Source organism: Biomphalaria glabrata, chromosome 9 (assembly GCF_947242115.1).
Source record: "Biomphalaria glabrata chromosome 9, xgBioGlab47.1, whole genome shotgun sequence".
Classification (NCBI taxonomy): Eukaryota; Metazoa; Mollusca; class Gastropoda; family Planorbidae; genus Biomphalaria; species Biomphalaria glabrata.
This window is the reverse complement of record NC_074719.1, coordinates 40448358-40469764: the sequence shown is the minus strand read 5'-3', so window position 1 is coordinate 40469764 and position 21407 is coordinate 40448358. Positions and strand designations below refer to the sequence as shown.

The window sequence follows — 21407 nt, the reverse complement described above, 5'->3', positions numbered from 1 at the left end:
ATACTATCACCATGCCAGCATTAAGTCAGGACGTGAAATATCAGATACATTTAAATAATCTTCAATGTATTCCTAAAATACCACCCACTGACTGATTTATGTATTTACTAAAAAAAAATCTCTTTAGCTATCAGACGGATTTGCATAAAATTTCGTACACAGGTTCCATTTACCTCTTTGGTGCTTGCTTTGAAACGGTTTTGGCATTTGCAATATGAACGCCGTAATTCTTGAAAAGCTGCAAGTTTAGTTTATTTTCGGTATGTCCCGAAAGGCCAGCTTCTATTTACAAAATAGAAATGTTTAATAAGACAAAATGGACTTCAGTATCTTTTTTTTTTTTTTTTTCAACGTTGCTACGTTGTCGAGTTGCGCACCAAAGACGTATTGATTTCATTTAGTCTTTAGAAACGTTCTAGACACGCATTCACCCAGTTAGTTCAAAGTTCCATCTAGCCCTAGTTCAGTCTGTTGTCGAGAGAAAGATCTCTGATGTGATACTTTAGCAGCTCAATCACTCTCGTTTAGAAAGGAACAACTTTTACTTGTGATCAAGCTCTGTATTTCGTCAACGACTCGGAATATAATGTATATATTAAGGAATATGATGTATATATCAAGATTAATCCATCAACAGAAAAAAAATAGTCAGACACATTTTCCCAAACTTTTTCCTTAACATTTTCACATTTTCACATCTCTTAGCATTTTCACAGTATTTAGACTCTAACTGATCTAATTGTTTTGTAAAGCATTTCTATTTACCTGATGACCGTGCAGTTTGGGCTTTATAACTACATATGAAAAACTACTTAATAATCGTTGTTTTAAATTATGCCCAACCTATATGCATACTAAATAGATTTTATCTCTTAAAAAAAATAAACATTTTCTTTGGTGTAAATGTAGTAATCAGAACGACAGAACTTATTTAACTTAGCAATAAAAATGTAATAAAAAATATTTACAAAAAAAAAATAAAATCTAAAACCATTTGCGTAAATGAGTTGAAAAGATGGTAAATTGTTATCTCCCCTACTAAAGAGCCTCCCGTGTTTGTTACTATTAATAGTAAATAGCTGCAAACGTGGTGTATTTTATGCAAAAACTGTTTGCCAAAGTTATTTAAAAAGTTAGACTTTTCTCTTTAAGAAAAGAAAAAATTGCCATTGCATCAGAACTTTCAATGGTCTAAAATATTATGATGTTGGATTTTCACTATCTTTTCTAGTTTACGGACGGACAGACATTCAACACAAAACTAATAGCGTCTAAAAAAACGTATGGACCTTTAACCCGTAAAGTGCTGAGCTGTTTTACAATGAGTGCATACACAAAGGAATTACAATACTGATGTTTAGAGGCTAAAACTACCATACGCATTTTAAGGGTTAAACGCTATATACACATTTAATTTGAATATGGATGTACGTAAAAAGCACAAGCTACAAATCTGATAAGATAACAAAACAGATTAGTTGTAATTAAATTTGTGATAGATCTAGGCCAATAACACAAAGTCTGTGCGATTAATAATATTTTACAAATTGTTTTTGTTTAGCGCTGTTTTATGCTTTTAGCTTTCTCAATGCGCTGTTATCCTATGGCTTATCTGGACCAGTTGTGAAAATGGGTGGGGGGGGGTGAAGAAAGAAAGGGATATCTGGGTGGATTTCACAGTAATTTCTTTTTAAAAGCATTTACAAAAAAAAAAGTGAAATACCTGAATTCGTAGCTCATACCTCACTCTGCTAGTGAGATACTTGTGACTAAAGAAGATTTATAGGGCGAACAATAAAAGGGATTAACTCAGCTTTATACCACCACTTCAGTCAAGTAAAATTTTGCTTCCCTTGTTTCAGATACCAAACTTACTAATTAATTACAAATAGTTTATTAACTAATTTGTTAATTTTTGCATTGCTTCTTGTTTTGTCAGGTAAAAGAAATAATCGTGTAAAATTTCAGTTTGATGCCGTGATTGGGCGTGGGAGAAATAACGGGGACAAACTTTTTACCAGACATACAGATAGACAGAGTGAGTTAACTCTTTATCTCCGTTATTATTTTTCCACGTTCTGACAGAATTGTTCATTTTTCACATGTGTATATGCTACCCTGTCAATATGTCACTAACATGTTTGTTTGTAATGAGAAAACGTAACTTTTGGTAAAGAATTATAGGAGAATGCATGCTCTTTTTATATAACACAAGTTATACTCTCTGCAACCCAAAAAATTAATCTAATTTAAAGGGGTCAAATCAACGATGGTATCGTTAATTAGGAGAGAAAGAGTTAATATAGGCTTTGTAAAAATGCACATCCTCCTGTCATACATCTCGTGTTAGTTCTTCTCCTCTTTTTAATTTCACTCAAGTATTTATTTATTTGAACTACAACAGACCGCTTCGTGATGTCTTCAGAATATATTCAGCCTACACAACCAAAGCCATCCGCCCACTTTGTCTCATGGTAACATCAGAAACACGCACATAACTCCATAACATCGTTTTTTTTTATGTTGATTTTTTCATGTCCAAATTCCATAATGACGTCAAGTTGGACAGTTGGTACAAGAGCTGTAGATGACCTGCTGGTTTCCCAGATTAGTAATTTGTCAGCAAAGAGCAGAATCATCTAGTCAGATCGTAAGAACATAATCAATTAGTCAGATCGTAAGAACAGAATCATTTAGTCAGATCGTAGGAGCAGAATCATTTAGTCAGATCGTAAGAACAGAATCATTTAGTCAGATCGTAGGAGCAGAATCAATTAGTCAGATCGTAAGAACAGAATCATTTAGTCAGATCGTAGGAGCAGAATCATTTAGTCAGATCGTAAGAACAGAATCATTTAGTCAGATCGTAGGAGCAGAATCATTTAGTCAGATCGTAAGAACAGAATCATTTAGTCAGATCGTAAGAACAGAATCATTTAGTCAGATCGTAAGAACAGAATCATTTAGTCAGATCGTAAGAACAGAATCATTTAGTCAGATCGTAAGAACAGAATCATTTAGTCAGATCCTAAGAACAGAATCATTTTGTCAGATCCTAAGAACAGAATCATTTAGTCAGATCGTAAGAACAGAATCATTTAGTCAGATCGTAAGAACAGAATCATTTAGTCAGATCCTAAGAACAGAATCATTTAGTCAGATCGTAAGAACAGAATCATTTAGTCAGATCGTAAGAACAGAATCATTTAGTCAGATCGTAAGAACAGAATCATCTAGTCAGATCGTAAGAACAGAATCATTTAGTCAGATCGTAAGAACAGAATCATTTAGTCAGATCCTAAGAACAGAATCATTTTGTCAGATCCTAAGAACAGAATCATTTAGTCAGATCGTAAGAACAGAATCATTTAGTCAGATCCTAAGAACAGAATCATCTAGTCAGATCGTAAGAACAGAATCATCTAGTCAGATCGTAAGAACAGAATCATCTAGTCAGATCGTAAGAACAGAATCATTTAGTCAGATCGTAAGAACAGAATCATTTAGTCAGATCCTAAGAACAGAATCATTTAGTCAGATCGTAAGAACAGAATCATCTAGTCAGATCGTAAGAACAGAATCATCTAGTCAGATCGTAAGAACAGAATCATTTAGTCAGATCGTAAGAACAGAATCATTTAGTCAGATCGTAAGAACAGAATCATTTAGTTAGATCGTAAGAACAGAATCATTTAGTCAGATCGTAAGAACAGAATCATTTAGTCAGATCCTAAGAACAGAATCATTTAGTCAGATCGTCCATACAGCATGATAGTACAGAACCAAGACCAATCGTTATAGAAGGAATGAACTTTGAACTGCGACGTCGCAATATGTGGGCATTTTAGACCAATAGCTCATTGACACGTCACAGATCTGAAGGCACGTCATGAGACATGGCAACGCACTATTGGACTAAACTACCCACAGGTTGCGACGTCGCAGGTCAGTGTCTCAGCCGAACCCTAGATTAGCCCTGTTTTATGTCATCGAAAGCACGTCTGGCATGTCCTGTCTGACAGAAATTCCTTTTTATTTTCATCTATACATGTTAGAAAATACTTCCAGGTTCATAAGTTTCACTAATAAATCCCTGCTCCCAGACACTGTCGTGTCGCTACCAGGCAAAGAGTCGTGTATTCACATCATTGATGTTCAAGTGCTTGTGTAAAATATTGGCCACTGCAGACATGTGCCTGACTTCTCTATACCTTCAATTACTCAGGAGATGTTAGAGTATCTTGTTCGGGTGTACTAACGATAGGCAAGGACATATACGAAACATAAATACAAGTGGAAAAGATTTCAATCAAGACTGTTCAACAATTCAACTGAAGTTTTATACATAATGGGTCTCTGTCGCTAATAGATTTCGTCGCCTTTAAGTCCCAAAGCTTTAAAAAAACCTTAAACGTCACTAAGTGTCTCGTTTCGAGCTCGTCCACTATAGTGCGTCGCTAATCTTAATAACTACATGTCACTGTAACATGCTGAATGTGTAATGCTGTAGAATGCGGGGGCTCGTGTGTCCACTTAGCACGTAACAAACATGAATAACAAACACAGTTGAATGTAAATTAGTGAAATTAGAAAAGTCTTTAAAAAAAAGCAAAACATTTGATAGGTAATTAGAAACACCTGTTCTTATTTATTTATCACTTTTAAGTAGACAACCAAAATACTAATTAAAAAAAAACAAACATCATTATAAATAGCAAAGCTTATACAAGAAAAACGGCTCAAGTTCTGTCATATCTCTCAATAATGCAAGATTTAATTCCCGTTTTCTCTATTCTTTTACATTACCAATAATTTAATTAATTTTTAATTGACTCACGTGTTGTCATCTAGAAAAAGAATAAGTGTGCAAAGTTTAACTTGATTGAGAATGGAAAGTGGCAGTAATAACTTGTAAAAAAATATCCTGCCCGACAGACAGACAAACGGACAGACAGGCAGAATGGCGGAGATTGGGGGGGGGGGGGTTCAAGGTTCGAACCTTTGACAAACGAGACGACAGCACAGCGCATAGTACATGACCATAGTTAGGAGGTACATGCATTGAAATATATTTTGACAAGTCTCCCATCAACTCACTCTGTCTGTCTGTTTCAAAAAGATACGGCTAAATTTTGTCGTTTTTTGTGTCTCTCCTTCAGACTCATTATCGTATGAAGCTGATGATTTAAACCTTTATTTTTTTTTAACCTAACAGTACAAATATGAATCAATTAACCAATTAGTCCATAAATGGTAATTAATTAATTATGTATTTGATATTAAAAAGGGAAATAGGTTCTACATTATTGAGGTATATAGTTGTAAGTGCGGAGTTCTTCCCCTTGGGTAATTTATTTAAAGAATTTTTAAAAATATATTTCGCTTGTTCGATCCCTAACCCCCCTCCCCCCCTTATCATAGTCTAGACGTTACGTGGAAGGACACGGAGGACTCAATTCAAAAACTCAAGTAAAAATGTAGCTGAAATTTCGCGCAACAGCAGAATGGCTAGAGAGTTTATTTGATAAGAGCGTCGCGTTAACAATGCGAATGTTTTTATTTTTCAAAGTCAAACTAAATATGGGTGTTTAGTTCACTATATTATTTGAATATAACGTATAACTTTTTTTTTTTATAATAGCCGTTATTAATATGCTCATTCAATAATAGTGTCTGATACTGTGCCGCTATTGTATCAACACCAGGAACATTAAACACTGTCTATTAAACCTTGTTTTAAAAATACGCATAACTATTCGCATACAATATAAATTCTTCCATTTTATAAAGTAAAGTAAATGTTCTTCTTAAATGTTTAATACAAAGCTTTTAAGTTAGTATAATAGATGATTTTAATAACTTCATTTTGACTAACATCACAACTGTAATCGTTAATGTTGCTAAAGTATACGAGATAACAATTTCCTTTTCTTGATATTGCCTCCCTTTGTTTTGTTTATTGTTTAAAAAATGGTGTATTTGATAAAAAAACAACCAAAAAAAAAAACTGATTACACATTTAATTTTAAAAAACAAAACAGATCAATTTAAGTCTATAAAATTCGCAATTAAACCTAAATTTTGTAAGTTGGAAAATGTAATCGTGCTTTTTTAATCTTTTTCTTCATTTAAGATTTAAACTTGTAAGACAGACGGACGTACAAAGAGACAGACTTAAAACAAACTCGTGTAGCTCTCCCCTTTCGGGCGGCTTCTTCAAAATTCAGTCGCTTATCTCTGGGGAAAAAAATCCAAATAAATACGTGATTTATCTTAATCCAGCTGTATTTAGGCTCATCCTTGTTAAGAGTTTTTTTCCCTAATATAAAAGTCAATTTGTGTGACCCTGGCATTCGGTGTTGATACAAGCGTTAAAAAGAAAGGATTTGTCTACGAGTCTTTTAAATCTCTATATATCTTTTATTTCGCGTGAAGGTAAGACAAACAGGAATGCTATAAAATAGAAAACATTAATTCTTAATTAGGCAGCAGTAAAAGTGCCTTTGGTGAATTCCGAGCTATAAAGTCTGAATTAACGTGTTATGAAGTCTGCACAGAATTAGGACAACGATTAGATTTCTAAATCGAGTGGGCACTTTACCTCACTATAGGTGATGTTAATACGATCAACGGAGAAAAAGGATTGCCCCATTTTATTCGCTTAATGATTTTCAGTTAGTCCTATTAGTCCAATTCCTGGTCTTCACTAAAGTTACTTGCTAAAACGGCCTGGTTGAGTAGATCCAGGATTTTGGACGTTGGCGTTTATGTGTCGCCTTCGTGTTTTGGGTGGAATGTTGAAGTTTTGTGAGACTGTTTGAACTGACATCCCACCAGCGATAGCTGCTAAAGCTTCTGCTAGGTTTTTGTTGTCCTTATGAGCCCCTTTGCATTTTTCTCGGGTAATTTTTTATCATTCTCTGAAATGAAAAAAACAATTAAAATGTGCACATTTTAAACTTTAAAAGCTTGTAGATCTATCAAATCTACATCGATCTCAAAAGATAAAGATGTATAATAATAATTTCTTAATAATAATAATAATAATAATCTTTATTATCTGTAAGGAAATTTGTCTTACTATTTGTGCATTACACCAAAAAAAAAAACATTATAAATATAAGAAACCAAAGTGTACATTCACACCAGACTCACTCATAATTTACATGTGACAAAAGTTTATACCAGATTGTTCTTATTTAATGATTTGATTGCCAGGGGAACAAAAGAGTGTTTGTGTCTGTTTGTCTTTGCTATCGGTGTCTTGTATCTCTTTTGTGATGGTAAAATCACAAAATCCTGACACAAAGGGTGATTCTTTATTTCGAGGATCTTGTTAGCTTTTTTATAGATGTTTGTCTCAAACAACTGCCCAAATGGGGTTTGTTTTTTGCCAATGATTTTGCCAGCATCATTTAGGATTCTATAAAGTTTATTCCTATTTTTAATGCTCAGATTGCCATACCAGGCAGTGATATTGAAAATTAAAATATTGCAGATGTGAGCGTGATAAAACATAGCCAAGGCCTTTTCGCTAACATTAAACGAGGACAGTTTTCTTAGTAATCGTAATCTTTGCTGCCCTTTTTTGCTGATATAATCAGTATTTGCGGTAAAATTTAGTTTATTGTCTAGGATAGTACCAAGGTTTGCACAATTTCAATAGTCTCTCCAGCTACAGAAACAATATCATTTTCCTTCTTTCTCCCTACGAAAATCGATTATCATTTCTTTGTTTTTTTTTAGATTTAATTTACATTTAAACGTAGCAACCAACAGTCCAAACATCCTGCTGGACGACGGGGGATTGGAGCGGGTAAGTTTGAACCCGGGATTATCGATAAGTCCAAACAACATTCCAGCGTGCAAACCGCACGACAGACCAGCCATCCATATAGCTAAACAAAATGTTTAGATTTCTAAATTGATAAATGTTCTATTCTACCGTAGATCTAAATCTAACTGTAGACACATATTGACAAGTAGATCTATAATTTTCTATATAAAATATAGTCTATTTTTATTTTTTTTTACAAGATTTCAGGAGGATCTATAATAATAACAGATTTAGGCTTTAGGCGTATATAGAGTTAAGTGATAAAACGTATGTAAAGACATAAGTGCTTTAAAGACCGGGTGGGCATAGGGTGAGTGAACCTGGAAACGGATCTCGAAAACGGCTCTAACTATTTCTACCGAAATTTTATAGCTGTTGTATATCGTTGAGAAAAGAATTACTAGCTCGTTGGCCACACTGGGAAAACTCTAATTCGACCATTATAATTTTTCAAATAAAAAATGAAAAAAAAAATAATTTGGCTTGAGAACGAGAAAATATCTATCTTGAACGTCTTCGGGAATTTCCACATATGGTTATTATTCATGATTAAAGAGTTTAATAACTTAATGTTCAAGAACATTTTTCGCATCCGCCACTTCTAAGTCAAAATCATAGACTATACTAAAGGCCTATCATTAAAGAAGTTTATAAATTCTAGCAGATTTGTACATTCGCTAAATCAGGATTATTTTTCCTCGTGAGGGGATGTTGGGGGGGGGGGAGGATATGTTCCAATTTTTCGTTCAAACTAACATTCATTAGTGATTCACAGAAACTTAATATCTCTATAAGTTGGAGGAACTGTCTTTGTTAAAAAAAATAATAAATAAAAATATTTTTTTTTAGTTCTCCTTGTTAGATTTTTAAAAATGCTTTTTATATTTCAATACATCACAAATTTTCGTAAAACCGAACATAAGAATCGCTTCAAAATCCCTAGAGTTTAATATCATGAACAATGACCCCCACCTGGCAAGGAGACCTCGTGAAATAAAGGTTCGATATATGGGGCTGTAAATCAGGTCAAAAGATTCTTTTTTTTCTTTGTTCTGTTGCCGAACAGATGGTAGAGAAGAAACTAATACCCCCCCCCCGGCACGGAAGGGGGAAGGGGGGGGGCTTGACCAAAAAAAAATGGGGGTGTTAAGAGAATACATGGTGGTGATAACATTGTTTGACTCGAGACATTAGCAAACACTTCCGAACGTTTCCAGGCCAGTTCTACAACATCAGCCTGCTAAAGCTTCTGCTAGGTTTTTGTTGTCCTTATGAGCCCCTTTGCATTTTTCTCGGGTAATTTTTTATCATTCTCTGAAATGAAAAAAACAATTAAAATGTGCACATTTTAAACTTTAAAAGCTTGTAGATCTATCAAATCTACATCGATCTCAAAAGATAAAGATGTATAATAATAATTTCTTAATAATAATAATAATAATAATAATAATCTTTATTATCTGTAAGGAAATTTGTCTTACTATTTGTGCATTACACCAAAAAAAAAAAAAACATTATAAATATAAGAAACCAAAGTGTACATTCACACCAGACTCACTCATAATTTACATGTGACAAAAGTTTATACCAGATTGTTCTTATTTAATGATTTGATTGCCAGGGGAACAAAAGAGTGTTTGTGTCTGTTTGTCTTTGCTATCGGTGTCTTGTATCTCTTTTGTGATGGTAAAATCACAAAATCCTGACACAAAGGGTGATTCTTTATTTCGAGGATCTTGTTAGCTTTTTTATAGATGTTTGTCTCAAACAACTGCCCAAATGGGGTTTGTTTTTTGCCAATGATTTTGCCAGCATCATTTAGGATTCTATAAAGTTTATTCCTATTTTTAATGCTCAGATTGCCATACCAGGCAGTGATATTGAAAATTAAAATATTGCAGATGTGAGCGTGATAAAACATAGCCAAGGCCTTTTCGCTAACATTAAACGAGGACAGTTTTCTTAGTAATCGTAATCTTTGCTGCCCTTTTTTGCTGATATAATCAGTATTTGCGGTAAAATTTAGTTTATTGTCTAGGATAGTACCAAGGTTTGCACAATTTCAATAGTCTCTCCAGCTACAGAAACAATATCATTTTCCTTCTTTCTCCCTACGAAAATCGATTATCATTTCTTTGTTTTTTTTTAGATTTAATTTACATTTAAACGTAGCAACCAACAGTCCAAACATCCTGCTGGACGACGGGGGATTGGAGCGGGTAAGTTTGAACCCGGGATTATCGATAAGTCCAAACAACATTCCAGCGTGCAAACCGCACGACAGTCCAGCCATCCATATAGCTAAACAAAATGTTTAGATTTCTAAATTGATAAATGTTCTATTCTACCGTAGATCTAAATCTAACTGTAGACACATATTGACAAGTAGATCTATAATTTTCTATATAAAATATAGTCTAGTCTTTTTTTTTTTTTACAAGATTTCAGGAGGATCTATAATAATAACAGATTTAGGCTTTAGGCGTATATAGAGTTAAGTGATAAAACGTATGTAAAGACATAAGTGCTTTAAAGACCGGGTGGGCATAGGGTGAGTGAACCTGGAAACGGATCTCGAAAACGGCTCTAACTATTTCTACCGAAATTTTATAGCTGTTGTATATCGTTGAGAAAAGAATTACTAGCTCGTTGGCCACACTGGGAAAACTCTAATTCGACCATTATAATTTTTCAAATAAAAAATGAAAAAAAAAAATAATTTGGCTTGAGAACGAGAAAATATCTATCTTGAACGTCTTCGGGAATTTCCACATATGGTTATTATTCATGATTAAAGAGTTTAATAACTTAATGTTCAAGAACATTTTTCGCATCCGCCACTTCTAAGTCAAAATCATAGACTATACTAAAGGCCTATCATTAAAGAAGTTTATAAATTCTAGCAGATTTGTACATTCGCTAAATCAGGATTATTTTTCCTCGTGAGGGGATGTTGGGGGGGGGGGGAGGATATGTTCCAATTTTTCGTTCAAACTAACATTCATTAGTGATTCACAGAAACTTAATATCTCTATAAGTTGGAGGAACTGTCTTTGTTAAAAAAAATAATAAATAAAAATATTTTTTTTTAGTTCTCCTTGTTAGATTTTTAAAAATGCTTTTTATATTTCAATACATCACAAATTTTCGTAAAACCGAACATAAGAATCGCTTCAAAATCCCTAGAGTTTAATATCATGAACAATGACCCCCACCTGGCAAGGAGACCTCGTGAAATAAAGGTTCGATATATGGGGCTGTAAATCAGGTCAAAAGATTCTTTTTTTTTCTTTGTTCTGTTGCCGAACAGATGGTAGAGAAGAAACTAATACCCCCCCCCCCCCGGCACGGAAGGGGGAAGGGGGGGGGCTTGACCAAAAAAAAATGGGGGTGTTAAGAGAATACATGGTGGTGATAACATTGTTTGACTCGAGACATTAGCAAACACTTCCGAACGTTTCCAGGCCAGTTCTACAACATCAGCCTGGAAAGCTCATAAACGGCGTCGTAAATTTAGACATCAGAAGTGCCGTGGCTGATTTGTAAAGCGCTTGGCTTCCAAACTAGTGGTCCGGTGTTCGTATCCTGGTGAGGACTGGGATTTTTTTTTTTTTATTTCGGGATCTTTATGGCGCCTCTGAGTCCACCCAACTCTAATGGTTGCCTGACGTTAGTTTGGGAAAAGTAAAGGCTGTTGGTTGTAGAGCTTGTCACAGAACACATTCGTAAACAGTGGGCTGCAGAAACAGATGAGCTTTTACATTATACTTCCTATATTTCAGCAGGTCTGAAAAAGAAACTTTACTTTTTAATTTAGACATCAGTGACTGATGTATTCTGAAATCATACAAAAAATTGAACAGGTAGACGCTGTTTCCTGTTGCATGACACAGCTTGCTCTTTTGCACCGGAAACTATAATATCGTAACATTGTAACATTGTAGTAGAAGTGAGACGAAGGAATGAAACATAATTGCACAAAATAGGCACACTAATGTTAAACTGATATCCACTAAATATTTTGTGTAGCAGACTTCCCAAATGCAGTCATACGTATTTATGTATTTCAGAGTATCAGTATCTAATTCCGTAATTAAACGTGTCATAAACTCATGACGAGAGGGGAACAAGTCACTTCTCCATTATCAGCTTTCTGTCGCTATAAATATAGTTTTGCGTTCACCTTATCTTGAACGTGAGGCAACGATAACTTGGGACAATTTACTTTTTAAACCAGTCCATTGATTTAGAAAGCCTTTTCCAGCCCTGCAAACAATTTTAGAACTAGCGTGCGCTTCTTTAGCATATTAAAAAATTTCATTCAATTTGAAGTCTACTTACAAATATTTGATTTAGAATTGGTCTCTTAGCCAACAAACAGCGTTATGAAAAAAAGACCTGGGCATGATTACTTTACATACTTGAGCTGGCATCTTGTGTGTCGACAAGGTGCTTCTGTGTGTGCGATAATGTGTGGGTAGGACCTTTGGGGCAACATTTTACATTCTTGCAACGCGTCCTTGATTAATTCCGACCATAATTTTTTTTGGCTCAATCTATTCTCTTTCGCACGTGCATCCATAACACTAAACATATCGTCTGCTGATGTGGGACTTGATAAATGCTAGAAAAATAAAAATTCGTCACGAATTTCATGATTTTTTAATTATATTTTTTCTTCGCATCTTGCAAACGTTATAAATATAAGAAATTCGCAATTTCAATGGACTCATCGACTTGCAACGGCTTTGAGAGATATCAGATAAAGATTTATCTATGTACTGATTATAGTTTGTTTTTTTGAATGGCAATTTTAGTTGAATATTTTTTATGCTGTCGTTTTATTTTTAAAAAAAATGTAATCGGTACGAGATAACCTTTTTTGGTTTTTATTAATTTTGCAAAATTAATATAATTAGTAGTGTCCCTTGAATCGCACTGCGTAGGGAATTATGTGCACTTTTTTTAAAATTATTATTTTAATTACAGCTAGACAAAGGATGCAAATCTGGACATGTGCTTCACTGGCTCGAAGTTCATACCGAATGGCCACACAAGTAAGTAGTTCCAAATGAATTAGATTAATTAAAATTGTAAAAAAAAAAACGAAAAAAAAAAAAACTGAACAGTACAATTCATGCTGACCAGACGTCTGTCTAGCTGTGCGGGTATATCTCCAGAGGTAGAGATGAACAACTCCCACCCCTTTTATTTGTTTAGTCCATCACATGCAGGTGACCACAAGTTAATTACGATGGACTTAGGTTTAATGTAGCGTACTGACACTCTCTAGAGGTCACACCATTCGAGGGAACTGAGTTTTTTTACTAGTAGTTAATCTTTATTAGGGGGGCTGGACTACAAGGTATATTTCCAGATGAGCAACTCCCTCCCCCTTTTATTTGTTTAGTTCATCACATTGAGTTCATTGATTGACAGGTGACCCCAAGTCAGATACGATGGACCTAAGCACTCTCTAGAGGTCACACGAGGGAACTATGTTTGTTTACTTAGTAGTTAATCTTAATTGGGGGGGGGGCACTGGACTTCAAGCCAAACATCTACACGGGTATCCGGACAAAGAGTTTGCTTATTTGAAGAAAAACCTTAATCACGTGGTTGGGCAAGAGGCCACACCTTTTCAAGTGTGCCGAGTTACTTGAACATACATCTCAATTAGTAAGCTGGACTAAAGATCACACACACCTAAACGAGTGACCTTTAGCTACACAGAACACAACCCGCGAGATTATATAGACCAGTAAGCCAGTAACTATTTATTTTGTAGAAGACACGACCAGGGCTATCTTTAAATGGAGAGCTAAACACCCCCTACTCTTTATTTTATTTCTTTGGTCCTGGACACCCAATTTATTGATAGACATTGACCATTTTTAAGTCAGAATGAAAAAACACAACGTGCTAACAAAGGATATTACATTGTCAATAAATATTACGGTTAAATACAGTTTCTAATGTGTTAACTTGAATATTACTCCTGCAGTTAAGTGTCTTGATTTGATAATAATATTCTTAATAATTTGTGACAGTCAATTAACCCCTTGTTATTACTTTTTTTTTATACTTAAGATGCGTACTTAGCCACTGCGTATCAGGCTAGGACGACTTTTACACACCTGACATCCATAGGCTTACTATCGTTCCCTTTTGTAACAGTTACTGAAACCACGAATAAAATAATTAATAAGTAATAATTAAGGAAGATGTTTCTAACATACGTTCTTTGCATTTAATGTTTCTTACATACGTTCTTTGCACAATAAAATAAAACAAAGATGTGCATGTTTGCGTGTGTGTATTTTTTTGCCTTGTATTAAAATCTTTAGAAAGAAAGCTATATTCATTGTTTAATTCTTTTAACTTAATAAATAACGGAAAACCTTACAGTAAATTCTAAAATCGCATAAAATAAATTGAATAATAGTACCGCAGTTAGATCTAGCAAACAAAGAACCAATATGCTGGAGCGTAAAAAAACAACAACCCTTGACCTCTAACTAATGGACGGGTATAATTTATCTATATGCTTGAATGACCATGCCAATGTGTTATCTTTTCTGACTGACACCCAAATCTATTGCGTGCGTATGCTCAAGGAAAAAACAATGCTTGATGGTTAACACAAACAACTATACACACTACTCTAGGACTACATGTGTAGACTCACTAGGTATATCTGACCAGGTTGTTGCTCTGAAATGCATGAACACATACATCCGACCACTATATAAGGCAGATTGCACTTTACTTATGAGAGACTAACTTTAGTAACTAGTTAAATATATACTAACATTATTTACATTGACCTTCCTACACACATCCTCTAAAGTTGGTGACATCGTACATACACACAGACACAGTAAAGTTTTACAGATTTTCAGAAATACTGTTAAATCAATCAGTAACAGAGTTTAAAACAATAAGGTATATAAAAGGGAAAAAAATAAAACCAACCAATATAGGTATGTTATTTAACAGTTTCGTAAAATGTTCAGCAACACAAGCTATTAACAAGACACTTAGGTATCCGGCTCCGGCTCGGCCCCGGCCGAATATTAAATTTTACTATCCGGTCATATCCGGCCGGATATAAAAAGTACTATCCGGTGCACCACTAATATATTTATATATAGATATATATATATATATATATATATATATTGCTTTTTCTTTTGAGTTCTCAATGTGACAGACGGAAGGACGGGCGGATAAAATGATAAAAAGACCACACACAACTATTAGCGGCATTTCTTATTTCGGGGACCGTTAAGAAACCCATGTAGTTAAGGAGACGAAATGCTAAAGGAGTGGAGGGGTAGAATGAATGTGTTTCTCATGCCTACCTGTCTGTAAACACCATAGCGTATAAGCCTTATCCTTTCAGTGCTCACTTCCTGGTCCGAACACATAGAAGTTTTCTTTAACTGTGTAAGTTATTTGTGCAAATGACCTTTATGAAAAAATTGTAAGGGTGTTATTTCCTGAGATTGAAAATAAAATTAATCATGACATAAAATGTCTTAATCAGTACGAGAACGTTGGCGAGGTTTAATAAATAATAGTGCACCAAAAAACACACCTACACATTGCAGACCCACACATTACAAATCCAAACATAACACACTAAAACATTGTATATTCCACTATTTAATAGATTAAATTAAGTTGCCATATATTGCGTAACCACACATGACATGACCACACATGACATGAGCACACATTACATGACCAAACATTACATAACCACACATTACATGATCACATATTACATAAACACGTATTACATGACTACATATTACATGACCACATATATAACATAAATAACGAAGCATCTATTAACCATTCATTACACAACCACACATCTCGTAAACAGAAATTACATATATAACATATACAGACGACATGACCGTACATTATATAAAAATGCATCTTATAATCATTCCAAAGACATCCATATTACATAACTACACATTACAAAAAGAAGCATCTACTAACGACACATTACATAACCACACACTACTTAACCGTATATCACAAAATCACATATGACATCAACACACACACATCACTTAACCAGCCATCAGATAACTTAACCACACATAACATAACGACACGAAGCATAACCATACATTACATAACCACAAACAACTTAAGCACACATCACCTAACCACACACAACTTAATCACATATCAAATAATAACATTTCGCATAACCAAACATCACTTAACCACACATTAATTTACCACACATAACATAACGACACATTACATAACCACATATCACATAATCATACAATACACAACCTAGCCACACATTACATAATCACGCATTGGATACAAAAAGTGCTCTTTTTAAAAGCAACTTTTAACAAATTTAACACTTTCGAAGTTAACAGTTCAAAATACCATTTTTCATACACAAAAAAATAAATAAATCCTCTTTTTACATTCAGTCTTTTAACAATGATGAAGAAAAGCAACAAAAATATTTTTAAAAAAGTATAATATCTTCTTCACATAACTTTTAATTAGCCTTGTAATGGGGTCTGAAAATTAATGGCAATTGCAACTTATAGAGCAAAACGTCGAAATTCATTAAATATTCTTTGTTTCTTATAGGACGATTTTTTGCATAGATGTAGATTAGAAAAAAGAAAAAGAGGTTTATTGCGTCTTCAAAGCTTATGTTCACTAGCAGACGATGTGTAAAATTGTTGGCCTCCTTCATTCGTAGAACGACTCTGGTTCATCTCAGATACTTTTTCATGTGACTGTGGAGCTCTATTTTTGGAGAGACATTATTTAATTATTCTTTACTTTATTAAACTTAACAAACGAAATTGAAATTTATTTATTTCAAAAAAATAAAACGGTCAAAGTAGAATTTTCCCCGTGTGGCCTACGAGCTTCTACCCTTTTTTTTTTCTCAGCGATATACATCAACTTTAAAAATTTCTTGGAAAATCATTAGTGCTCTTTTGAGATCCGTGACTAACTCCTCATACACAGAAGGTTCCACAATCAATGAAATGTGACCTGAATGGAGATATTGTAAAAATGCTGTTAAATGAAAAAAAAAATAGTCTAGGTTGAATAAAAAAATGCAAAAGCAATAAAATCGGATAGAAAGAAACAGAAAGGAACATTTTTTTTACGTTGCTCTATTCCCTCCCCTCCCCACCCATTTTCCCTGTAGACTGCATAATTAGTATGCCGAGAGTCTTTGGATCTAGACTTAGAAAACAATGCGTAAAATGTTTCTGAACATTAATTTATTATTAAATATTAAACTCTTGAATAAATGGGACACACATGCCGAAATACCCGAGAGACGTATAATATGTTCAAGATAAATATTTTTTTAGTCCTAATTCAGCAAGATCTTAGGTTTTGACCAGGAAGTGTCATACACCCATTCAGAACGTGCGACTAGAGGTATTGTAAAAAAATGTTAGCTCGAAGCATATGAACTGATTCCCTTCGAAACAAATAATGGTGTCTGAAAGAGTATGAACGGGATACGGAAGATCGGGGCCAAGCACTTAAAATAATCAAGAGACAAACTACTTTGTGCATTTTAAAAGTTGCTGATGTTCTAGCCCTAAAGAAGATCTTTAAGACTTGCCCTAACCTGTGGGGAGGGTATTAGTCGAGCGGAAAAGCCCTTGGTTACCAAACCGAGAGATCTCGGGTTTGAATCCATTTTATGACTATGTGTTACAATGAAATTGGGCGGGCGAGAGACTCTAACTGCAATATCCCATTTTAACTCCGTTTACTTAAATTTTAAAGTATATCGGAAAATTTTCGCTAAAGGGAGTAGAGAATATAATTTCTCTTTGTAAATCAAAACAGTTTTATTTCTCACGTATAAATCACGAAACTAATGATCACACATTATGATTAAGATTTCAATTACAAATTCACAAAAGTAAACTTAATTTTGTTTAATCAAAAATAGCGAAAATAACATAAATTTTTTTTTCTAATTAACTCCCTTTAAATGTTTACTATTATGTGTAGAATCTCGCGTCTTTGAAAAGCCAATGTATAAAAAATGCTTCCTGTTTACACTTCTCTTGAGACCTTATCGCGTTCACATTATGACAGTGGGATATTGAATGCAGCATTTTTTTTCTGGATGCCACTGGCTGTCTTTCTGTTTTGACGACAATGCCGTTTATCTTTCATAACCAATCGCTAATTTCTTCCCACCGTCACCATAGAAACATACAAACAAACACTCCATAACACTGTTTATCGATTTAAGTATTGGCAACATGACACCCTAAGTAACTGTCAACCAGAGCAACAGATGTCAGCATCTTACCAATGAAACTTAACTTTCTATCCGAACTCTTTTGGATGACGTCAATTGAAAGATTGAACCCGGGATCATCAAAATGGCAGTCCGATAAGTGTGTAACATGACCAGCCAGTCGTTCTGTATTGATCGTCTCTAGTTTTCAAAAGCAACCTAAATATTACCAATTAAATTCAAGGTATTACTTTAGATTTGATAATTTCGGCACTTTTTTTTCTTTGAAGTATAGGTACCATGTGTTAGTAATGCTGTTATTAGGCTGTACAGTGCTGGTACATTACAGCTATGACGTGAGGTACTTACTATCACTGCGCCTAGAGAAGGAATATGAAGGAGGTATACAGAATGATACTCTCAGAACTAGTCAGCTTACCTTAGCTCCAAACACAACCAGGTAATTGTAATGAATGCGATTAATTTTACCAGTAGCCATAGGCGTGGCCCAGTGGATGAGTGGTTAAAACTTGACTTCCGAACCTGGGGTCTTGGGGGTTCAAATCTCGGTGAAGACTAGCATTTTGAATTTCGGGATCTTTAGGGCACTCTGAGCCCACCCAACTCTAATGGGTACCTGACTTTAGTCGGGGAAAGTAAAGGCGGTTGGTCGTTGTGCTGGCCACATGACATCTTGCTCGTTAACTGTTGGCTATAGAAACATGGACATGTTCGCCGGATGGAGGACAAACGCATCCCGAAAGTCATCCTCTACGGTCAACTCGCGACTGGCTCAAGAAAAACTGGTCGCCCCTACCTCCGTTACATAGATGTAATAAAACGTGACCTCAAATCAGTGAACATCAATACTGACAATTGGGAAGACATAGATCTAGACCGCAACAGATGGAGAGAGACAGTGACCAAGAAAGCTATGGACAGTGAAAGTACATGGGTCTCAGCTCAGGAAGAAAAACGTACAATCCGAAAAACGGCCAGCTCCTCTACCACCGAAGTAAAAGCCACCTTAATCTGCGCTACCTGTGGACGGGAGTGTCTCTCCAAAATAGGGCTCCACAGCTACATGAGGAAATGTGCTCTGAGATGAACCATAGTCGTTCTACGACTGAAGGAGGCCAATGAATGATGATAGAGACAGATGACCTTAACATCATCTGCCCTATAGATCGCAAGGTCTGAAAGGGGAACTGACTGATTTTTTGTGCGCTTTGATTTTGTTTATTTTAGTTGAGATTTTTTTGTTAAACTATCACTTCCCTTGCGCAGTCAGGAGGAATTTTAAGTTTAAATTCCTCTCCAAAAGGGGTTTGACATTAAAACTCCCCTCTTCTATAATCCACAAAATAATGCAAACAACAGTCACCAAATTCCATGGGGGATTTTGAGTTTACACCCACATCAAATTTTTTTTTTACGATAAAACCTCCTATTCAATATTATTCCGAAGCAAACTACAGTCACCAAATTTTATGAACGTAGCTGAAGAGTCTTTGAGTTTGTTTTAAAAAAAACAACAAAAACTCCAGAGATTTTAGTTTAAAACCCCCAACAGATCTTTTTGTCGAAAAAGAATTCATTTTTTGATATGTAATCTACATTCAGCAAATTCCTTAAGCGTAGCCAAGGTGGGGGGGGGGGGGATGTATAGATTTCTACCAATCGCTGGGCTCCATTAATAAAGTGCAGTAAATAGTAGATTTTGTTTTTTGAACTACAATTTTTTTAATTTGCAGTATAATGCACTGTAGATACCTCAGAATATGCAATTGTTTTTGTTTTAAATACCGAAAAAAGTGCATAACGCCTGAGCTCCCCCCCCCCCCACCGGAAGCGCTCCCCAGACTTGGTGTCGGAAGTCTTTATACTAACTCCAGGAAGAACCTATTCTAGGCTACACTATACATCTTCCAAAAGAATGAAGTGTTGTAATGTAATTAAGATTAATAACGTAAACACATTAACACACACACACACACACAAACCCCCTTCCCCGAAATTGGAAAATAATCCTGGCTACGCCCATGCCAGTAGCCCTTATTCTATTTACGTGATTGTAACTCGTATAAGATCGTGTTAGAAATGTGTGTTCGTATGTGTAAATGTGTATATATTTTGTTAACACGTTTTGTGTAAGCCCTCAATGTGTGTGTGTGTGTTTGTATGTTTGTTTGTGAAGGGACGTAACTCCAAAATAATTCTAATATTTAATTTCTCCATCACTGCTGACAAAACGTATCTGCTGCTGGGAGAATCCAAAATTAGAATTGCTGTCACGGAATCGAAAATATTATTCTTTAAAAATGTTACCAAATGAATCTAGCAGAAGAGGCGTACTGAGCAAAGCGTATATTATTGGCGCCACCACCCCAACCCCATTTTCCATGAACATCACATAGAGATAAAGGCTGCGTGTGACCCCCCCCCCCCCTCTTTTTATCGTTGCTGTTGTTGTTGTTATTAAAATAGGTATTTGTAAGTAATTTGAATGTAGGAGGCGCGGTGGATGAGCGGTAAAGCGATTGGCTTCCAAACCGAGGTCCCGAGTCCGAATCCTGATGAAGACTGGGATTTTTAGTTTCGCGATCTTTAGGACGTCTCTGAGCTCTAATTGAGTCTCTGACACTAGTTTCGGAAAAGTAATGGCGGTTGGTCGTTGTGCTGGCCACATGACACTCTCGTTAACCGTGGGCTGTGAAAACAGATGACCTTTACACAATCTTCTCCATAGATCGCAAGGTCTGAAAGGGAGATTTTTTATTTGTATTTAGTAGTTATTAATTAATTTTGTTTTACAAATACAAACACGGAGATGCAGTATTGAAAAAAAAAAATGACGATAATTGTGCCGTTCTTTCCCTTATATAAACTTTAAATTTTTATAAAAAAATATTGTTTACGTTTTATGTTTGTCTACTTATATTTTCAGTCCCCTAATGTCAGCCCCAGGCGAGGAGGTGCTGACTCCATCTGGGCCAATGTTTCAACGCATCAACCAGAACGACGCCTGGGTTTACTCCGCCTTCTTTGACACATACAAAGACAAGAATCTGATCCGTGTTTTTGGAATGCAACCTCACGCGTTACAGAATTCAGTCTTTTGTCATCTGGGTTTTAAGCACGAGAATTACACGATGGAAGGGAAGAGGACGCTGTTACTAGATACTCATGGCTACAGGTTTTGAGAATATGTCAGCTAGATGTTTTAGTTAAAAATTAAATGTCACTGTATGATTCTGTATGGCACTAAAGTCTAATTTAAAGGTTACCAAC

At 35.1% G+C, this 21407-nt stretch overlaps 1 protein-coding gene across 4 annotated transcripts in view; it reads left to right on the top strand.

Annotated features, from left to right (window-relative positions):
- The window catches only part of LOC106076005 (uncharacterized), a 67724-nt gene that overhangs the window by 7040 nt on the left and 39277 nt on the right, over positions 1 to 21407 (top strand). The window contains exons 2-4 of one of the 4 annotated variants that reach the window (XM_056042144.1): positions 12827 to 12894; positions 18412 to 18576; positions 21064 to 21312. In XM_056042144.1, coding sequence (XP_055898119.1) covers positions 18428 to 18576; positions 21064 to 21312 — 398 coding nt within the window. In that variant the 5' untranslated portion in view covers positions 12827 to 12894; positions 18412 to 18427. Of the gene's footprint in view, positions 1 to 12826; positions 12895 to 18406; positions 18577 to 21063; positions 21313 to 21407 lie in introns of all 4 variants that reach the window. The other 3 variants (XM_056042142.1, XM_056042143.1, XM_056042145.1) reach the window with 3 other exon arrangements.